The sequence below is a fragment of the Pinus tabuliformis genome, chromosome X, assembly GCF_031772625.1.
Source record: "Pinus tabuliformis cultivar Carrire ecotype Pingquan chromosome X, CPIR1, whole genome shotgun sequence".
In the NCBI taxonomy this organism is placed as follows: domain Eukaryota; kingdom Viridiplantae; phylum Streptophyta; class Pinopsida; order Pinales; family Pinaceae; genus Pinus; species Pinus tabuliformis.
Window position 1 is genome coordinate 555,145,426 of NC_142308.1, and position 8,402 is coordinate 555,153,827.

The 8,402-nt window shown below is 42.6% G+C and overlaps 1 protein-coding gene across 8 annotated transcripts in view; it reads left to right on the forward strand.

Annotated features, from left to right (window-relative positions):
• The window catches only part of LOC149141213 (EKC/KEOPS complex subunit tprkb-like protein), a 173,777-nt gene extending 165,728 nt beyond the window's left edge, over nucleotides 1-8,049 (forward strand). For all 8 annotated transcript variants that reach the window (XM_089446570.1, XM_089446573.1, XM_089446567.1 and 5 more), the window contains 2 exons: nucleotides 7,474-7,560; nucleotides 7,645-8,049. In XM_089446570.1, the coding sequence (XP_089302696.1) occupies nucleotides 7,474-7,560; nucleotides 7,645-7,731 (174 nt within the window). In that variant the 3' untranslated portion in view covers nucleotides 7,732-8,049. The remainder of the gene's footprint in view (nucleotides 1-7,473; nucleotides 7,561-7,644) is intronic.
• Nucleotides 8,050-8,402: the final 353 nt, after the last annotated feature.

The window sequence follows — 8,402 nt, forward strand, 5'->3', positions numbered from 1 at the left end:
GTTGCTCCACTGCCAGCAGGCCTGGACAGTGACCCGACGAAGTCACGTAGGAACACAAGCATCGCTCTGTTGCCAGCGAGCTTGGTCAGTACCTTGGCGGAGTTACTTGTATCACCTCTCTATGTAGGAAGCCTTTCACTTCTTTTGCCTTATTTATTTTTGATTTTCATATTTTTCAAAGAACTGTGCATAGGCACTTATTTATTTTAGAGGCGGAAGAGGGATCCCGACTTATTGAGAGTAGAAGAGGTTTTTCCTTCAGAGAAGTATGTTATATATACCTTTGACATACTTGTTAAGGTTTTCCCCCTCACCTTACTCTACTTGACTGAGCTGACAAGGGTTAACCCAAAAGAACCGATTAGAGTAGGCGGTACTAGTTAACAGTGCAAGCATTGTGTTTTCACCAAGACTCACTCTGAACATAACGTATTGTCCATGAAGGCATCATCGACTGAACACAACAAGCTCTTCATAAAGAGAGAGGACAACAAATAACCAGATGTTGATAGTTGTACAAGTCCTCTTAGATTTTCCTGGCTTGTCTTGAGAGCCAAACACGGTTTCATGTAAGGCTAACCTACAGACATGAGCAAGCAAAGAAAACAAAAAGCAAAAAGCAGAAGTAAAGTGAAAACAAACAAGTAAGCAAAGCAAGCAAGCAAGCAAACCAAACGAAGTAAGCAAACAAACAAACATGCAAACCAGAAAGCAAAGGAAAGCAAGAAAGCAAACAATACTCCTACTCCTATGCTAAATAGTGCATGGGCCTACTCACGTGAAGTGATATTTCCAATGCAGCCACCAGCACATTGGCTGGCCCATGTTGGCGAAGGCATGGTAAACAAGAAAGATATACATGTAAACCAGTGAACAAGAAAGATTTAACAATGAAGACCAACACACTCCGAGTTTAAATGCGTCCACAGAAAAGAAAAGAGTGAAAGCACAAGACAAGCATTCTGCGAACTTAACATGGTGTTGTGACACATTGCGTGCAAATGATAAGCATGCACACTCTCTTGACTGTGACAGACAAGCAAACATGAGAAAGAGAGACAACTTACGCCTTGCAAGTGTGCTTGCTGTGTATGATTCCTCCAATGCATGAGCGATGGGATCATGTGATTCAGGTGGAGGAAGCGAAATTTGTGTATTGGATTGATCTTCAATGCATACAGATGAGTGATGAGGAGCCTTAGTTGTTTGGAAATTTTTTTGATCGGAAGTGGAACTAACCTCAGGACAACGAGGGCCTGACATAACCATCAGCTCAGGCTGAAGTGCCTCAACAACCTACGGGGTTTCCACTTCATTAATAGATAGATCGTCGGAGACCAGTGGCTTAGGAAGATTAACAGTGAGTGAATCAACATCGTGATCCAATGAAGAAGTACATAGATCACGACAACCACAATTAGAAAATTCGAGATGTTCGTCGGCATCCTCATGATATGATGAATCATGCAGAGGGGTTGATGAGAAACAAGGAAGTTCACCCTTTATGTTTTCAAAAATGACAGATGATAGATGGGATGGATTTTCAGAGGAAGATGTGTCCTCTTCGCGATGTAATGACAGGCTAACATCCGGTGTGTCTTGTGAATGATCGGAAGTAGAAACATCCGGAGATGAGTTTTCACAGGTAAAATCAAAAGTGGCAGAATCACAAGAGATATTAGGATAGAGCGGATGAGGCGCGGATGGAAGCGAGTCATCCTTCACTGTGGGTTTTTCAGATTCCCGCACAGTCATCATGAATGATAGCGTAGGTTGGCTGCACAACACCAACTTCGTTGACAACTTGATCCTTGTTCACAACAAGTGTGCACTCTGGAACGAAAGAACACAAGACAGTACAATCCAAAGGATTAATGGAACGTGGGGATAGAGGTTGAGGGAACAAATCCACGTGACAACTGGCAGGCTTGCAAGCCAAATCTGTGCATACATTGAGAGCAGGTGGGGTGGGAGGATGTGATAGTTCAAGAGATGTGCGCGCACCTTCTCCCACCTTGCATTGCGGAGCTAGAGTTGTTTGATGAGAAGAGGACAGACAATCACTTGTGACAACGACCTCATTTGTCTTAGATTTGGCAGCTCTAACACCGAGGTATGTTGGGAGGGGTTCGAATGATTCCAAGAATTGCAGATTTTCGGAGATGTAAAGAAGATAGTTAAATCTTCCATCGAGGAATTCCCAATCAATTTCATCTTCAGGAAATCAGTACACAAGATTACAAAAGCATGTGTGAAATTGCTCAACGGATTCATCAGGTGCTTTCCATAATTCCATAATTTCTTTATTGAGTGCTTTACAGTCAAAATGATGGAAAGCACGGTCTATCTCTACAATCAACTGAGTGAGAGAGTGAATAGAGTTCTTGGGCAGCGTGGCACACCATAGCAGTGGGTGCCCTCGAAGCGTGTATACGAACAACGAGCAGGTCATGTAATCTTCATGGATTTTATACTTGTGACATGTAACTGTAATGGCCATTCTGTGTTCAAGCCAGGCCATTCTGCCTTCACCTTCATATGTGTGTTGTGACAAGGAATTCCAGAGCTCCTTCGAGATTTCAAAGTCGTTTCCATAAGACATACACTTCGGAGGAAGAATTCTGTGGGTAGTCATGATAAGTATGCGAAGATTCAAAACAGATTGTGAGGACTCAACTTGTCATTTGACACTCCTAGCGCCAGCAATGTTGACGGTGCTGGACCCGCCAACATTCAGGGGATCTCCCCAGTATGAAGTCCCAACTAGACCTCACACCGTTTGGTGTAGGAGTCCCATCCGGTATGATGGCTCGGTTGCCATTATCTTAAAGATATGCCTTAGCTCTTGCTTGTCAGCACATGAGAGTGGTATACTTAGTCTTCAAACAATGAGGTTCGTGTGCCTGGTGAGTGCTTAGTGTAACTTGTGTCTAAGTTCTTTCACTGCAGAGGGAGAGGGTGAGAGTGAGTCTCAAGTCGAAAGGGAATAGTCCCAACTCTGTTAGAGACACACAACATAGCAGGACATGCACAACTTCCAATGGAGTAGTCCACACGGATGCAGTAGTCACAAACACAAAGTGAACAGATAGCACGTACAACACCTAGCAGAGTAGTCCACACGAGTGTGACGGTCGTTATAACAAGTTTACAAGAATGAATTTGTCTAGTGTCCGACATAGTAGTCCACACGGGCGAGACAACGATAACCACTGATACAACACATTTCCAATGTCATATGCACTAAAACAACTGAAATAGTTCAACTATTTTAGTAGAAGTTAAAGCAACATGTATTACAAGTGTCCAAAGAATAGTCTTACAAATGAATACAATACATGTGTGAAAACGCGCTGGCCTATTAACAGGCTTCTGAATTAAGCAAAAGTTCCAAGACACATCTGTAGACCATATATCACTAACCTTGATAGCAGGGCGTTGGAGCCACTACTCGCTCCTCGAAATAAAAGACTAAAGACGCTCAAGGCTATGTGGGAGGAGCCAAGGTGAAAAGTCCTTTGCATGTACAAATGAGGGGTATATATAACCAAGGGTGAAATTGACCCTTGTGACTCTTCGAATTCCCTCATGACTGTTCGACTTACATGACTCTTTAACTTCATCTGTGGGTCTCTTGGACTTCCACGTTACATTACATTGATTACACAAGTATGACCCAAAATAGTGATGTGGCCGAGGCGACTTATGACATTGCTGGTATGCACATGCTGATTGTGTTGTTCGTGTCGAGCTGTTGTGCTGCTGAGTGATGAGTGTGCTCGTGGTGTACCATAGCTTCACCTCCGCATGGCAAAGTGCGCGGAGTCTTCAATGGTCTTGGTGTTCGCTTGATGGTTCATGCATGCGCATGTGTCTCCTTCGCTTGCTACTTGGTATGCTTCGTGTGTTCGTCCAACCGCGAGCAAGTATTTTAGCATGCACTCCTTGTTCATCCCGTTCGTCATCGCGCCATGTCTCATTCATGTACCTGTTTCTGCAATCACTCATGATGAGATGACATCAAATCCATAAATCCCCTAGTTTACCATGATGCATTGTCTTTCGTTTCTGGGTGCAGGTGACTGGGAGAGAGGACAAGGCTCTGAAACAGTGCAGAGCACATGTCGGGCCGGGATGCGAGGCTCTGCGACACTTTCAGGAAAAACTGCACAGAGGTCATTGAGACGCTGGGTTGAGCAGTTCAAGACACCAGGGGACATCTGCGGGATCTAGCTCAATTGGGAGGCAGAACTGCGCAATTTTTTCGGGGAAGGCATTGCGGGCAGCAAGAGGCACTGGGAGTGAAAACTACGCAGATTTCCAGAGGAGGTCGGGATTGGCCTGCGAGAGCTTGCTGGCCAGAACTGAGTGGGGTGCTGAGCAGTAGGTGGACTGTCCATGAAAACTGCGCAATTTTCAGGAGGAATGGCAAACAGGCCGACAAGGGGACTGACTGACAATATTGCGCAATTTCCAAAGATAGTGTAGTGACAGGCAGCAGGTGCCTATCCCTCATGTCTGTGCAATTTCTTCAGTCAATGCAGGTAGGCAGGCTAACAGCTTCTGCGCAATATTTGGGATGAGTGTATCCCTGGGTCACTGCCTAAGTCAAATTCTCCGGTTGACCAGTGGGAGGCTTGATGTATAGGTTTGCGGGAAGCATAGACTGAGATAGCCTCTTGGGCAACGTCTGCGCTGTTCTGGGTAACAATTAGCCAGGTTGATTCCAAGATTGCGCAGTGCAGACTGCCTGGAAGGCAGCTTTAGGCTTTGCGGAGTTCTGGGCGACAGTGCTTGGTCACTAAGGGCTGAGACTGCGCAGTGCAACTCAGTGGAGGTCTAACTGATGGAGGGTGGCCCAATCGACAGATCTTCGGCAAAATGGTTAAGTGTATGAGTGAGTGAATTCGTGTATACATGACCTTGTGAACACACACTCAACATGGCTTGACGACCAAACATCCTAGACCAACAAGACAACATATGTTTAGTGTGACCAATTGCGGGACTGTCTAATGGTGAAAGCGACAAGTGCGACACTTCAGATAGACCTTCAGATGACTGTGACGACACTTGCGTGACAGTGCTTACAACATTGTGTGTGAGTGCGATGGGTGTTTACATAGTCGAAACAACTCATGCACACGAAGACAAACCTTCGATATCACCAGAACAAGGTCGCAAGCATGACATGACAATCAACATGCCGAAGACGACAGTTGGTCAAACAAGCAAAAAGGAAGCAAGACATGTAGAGGAAACACATGAAATGACTTTTTTGTGTTTGCACACATGCATGTTACTGAAGACAGGATGATATGACAATGACAAGCAGTCCTGCAAACTCAACTAAGAGGTGTACTTCGAAAGGTGTTCTTTACTTACCATACTTACCCTTGAGATGATCATGCATTCGATGGAGTTTGCATGCGGTCCTGATCTTTTCCATCACTTGATTCCTTGGTCCTTCTCCTCAACTCCTTGCGAGTGATCTCAACATGTCACCTTTTACTGTAGTCACTGAGAGATAGATCAGCGCAACTTCAACGAGCAGTGACTGCTGTCGGGATGAGGCCATTGGAGGCCCATCTGCGCAGTTTCTGCATGGAAGACAGACTGGGCAACTTGGACAACACTGCACAATTTTCAGGCACATGATTTTGCTGCGGGATGGGGGGCCTGGGAGGACACCTCTGCTCAATTTCTGAGTGCAGTGCAGCCTGGGCAGCTGAAGCCTGAGAGGCAATACTGCACAGTTTCTGGATGCAAGGCACTGCTGCGGGATGGGTTCTGAGAGGACACATATGCACAGTTCTAGGTTGCAAGGCAGACTGAGTAGTTGAGGGACAATACTTTGCAATTTCTTGAGACAACGGGTTCTGGCTAGGGAAAGACATTGGGGGAAACCACTGTGCAGTTTTTGGATGCCAAGGGATGCTGCGGTTTCTACGCACTGTAGAGTTTCAATAGGCAGGGGAGGAAGCTTGATGGTTGCAGAAGCAAAGTGCACAATTCCGGGAGGTTGAATGAGGCTAAGTTGCTTGGGAAATTGGCTAAGTGTGAGATCAGTGAAACATATGTTAACATCGATAACACTTGACATTCATCACACACGAACACTTAGTGATGCAACATCTACCATCGAGAATGTATTAAACATACTCTGCGTGATGCAACAATCTTTGTGACAAGAGTGCGTGAAGTGACTGTGAAACATGTCTATGTGATGATAACAACTTATGCGCGCATGCTTTTCCTTGAAGCAAAACAACATTCCCTTTGCATGACAAACAACAATCCCTATGCTCAAAGATGATACATGCTGCATAAGGATGAGAACATGAACAACTCTTAAGATCAAGGAGGGGAAGCTTGAGATCATCAACTTACCAACAAGTGACCAAGGACGATCGATTGCAAGATCCAAGGTAGGCTCCAAAATTTGCATGCGAGGCAAAATTTTGGAGCGTGGTTGTAGCTGCTACAACAGTATATCTAAAGAAAATGGATTTGATAAATGAAATCAAAGAAAAATGAAAAAGAAAAACTAAATAAAGTGCCGAGGTGGTAACTCAAAGCCAAGCTCCCCCTTAAAGGCTTGCATATTCAAATAATTATCTTAGCTCTTGAAAGCTAGTTGGACTAGTAAGAAGGGACCTTTATCATCATATGTGACTTTGAGGGCCATTACAGGACACTTCCCTTTCCACAAGTTATCCATCAATTTTCACCTACCTCTAACTTAGTGATCTAGGAAAAACCTTTTGTCCTAGGAATTGTCAGTTAAATGTGTCCTCTCATGGTAAGACTTGGGCAAATTGTAAAATTAATGTGTTTTGAGGTTGCTAGAAGAAAACATTTGGTGGGCATCATCTAATGATAAATGTTCGGTATTTTACTATTTTTCTGTTGATAAATGTACTTTCAAAGTGCATTCTGATTTGGTTTTCTCTTCTACGGCTGGCAATAAAGAATTGATGCTGTTTTATCCATATTTAAAAACTTAACAGAAAGTCTCTGATGAGCAACAGCTACATAACAAACGTAACATATCTCATTTTTTTCCTGCAACCACTTACAATGAAAAATGAGCTGTAAAATACATGTTTGCTTGATTTTTTGTTTTTGAAAGAAAGTAAAAGCTCGTTCTTGTTTGAATTTTGTAATATCTCTGCAGGTACAGATAGACCCAATTAACCTCAATTTGAAAATATAGATGCAGATCACCAAAGAATGTGGCATCTATTCCTATCCGGTTATAGTTTGCATGGAGCCTGTATTCTTTTTTCTTTCCATCGTGTCAGCTTAACACTGCAATCTTATCATGCACTTTCTGCAGATTATTTCCGTTTTGAAAGTTCTGTTCTATCGTTCTTGTTTGTCTTTAGGTTTCCCTAGTTAGTGTTTGCATAGAAAATCAGATGCCACAACTTTATTTCTTTACATTTAATGTTGATTTTGTTCCCCCAACAGTTGGAGGCTACAAGGACGCTGATTCACGGAACAGAAATAAGTTTGTCGGAATTGCCAGTAAGAGCGGACAAGGCCCAAATACAAAAGGTTTGTGGTTTATACCCATTTGATCAAAGAGTATATTTTATGTCGTTTATATTATTGGTTAACAGCACTTGATGTGTTCTGCAGCATTATAAGGTATCATCTCTTGAACTTGGGATCTCATCTTTGGCTGATGCCATTGTTTGCCGGATTGCGGTTCGTGATGCTTTGTGAAATGAAGCCTTTCTGAGTTCGTATTTTTATAATATTACAAGTTTATGGACTGAAATTTGACGGTTCTAATTTGGACATCTGGGTTTTGCCTATTATACATGCCTTTTAGATTCATAACATCTGAACTTCATCTGAAATTTAATTGTTATGGAAAACAATTGTAATTGCTTTTCTTTTGTTGGTATGAAGAATGTAAATTAGATATTTGTGGATGTTCACGTTAGATTAATTTGGCTACTATAAGGCAATGTTATGCCCTTAAGTATTGGACTCTGATTAACTTTGAATCTATTAACTAGCGCAAGCTACTTTAGAGTATCTAATGCTCTTAAATTCTTCTAGTTTGAGTCAAAGTTTCAAATCACATCCTAGCAGTTAAGGCATAATACCATAATCTGTTGATAATATTTGGTTTTGTTTGAGCGCGATAATTTCCGAAGTTTTGTGCCATACAATAGTTAACTTGTCTCAATTCATATGAGAAATGGCAGACTCTAATACTAAATAATCATGAGCTTACTATCTATGCATTGACATGTACTATATATCTTAAATAAACATTAAACATAATGGAGACAAAGTATGCATCACATTCATAAGTGCATCCTGATTTCCAAATTGCAAACTCAACCTTTAAAAGATATTTTTTTGTAGTTTAAACTTCATAATGG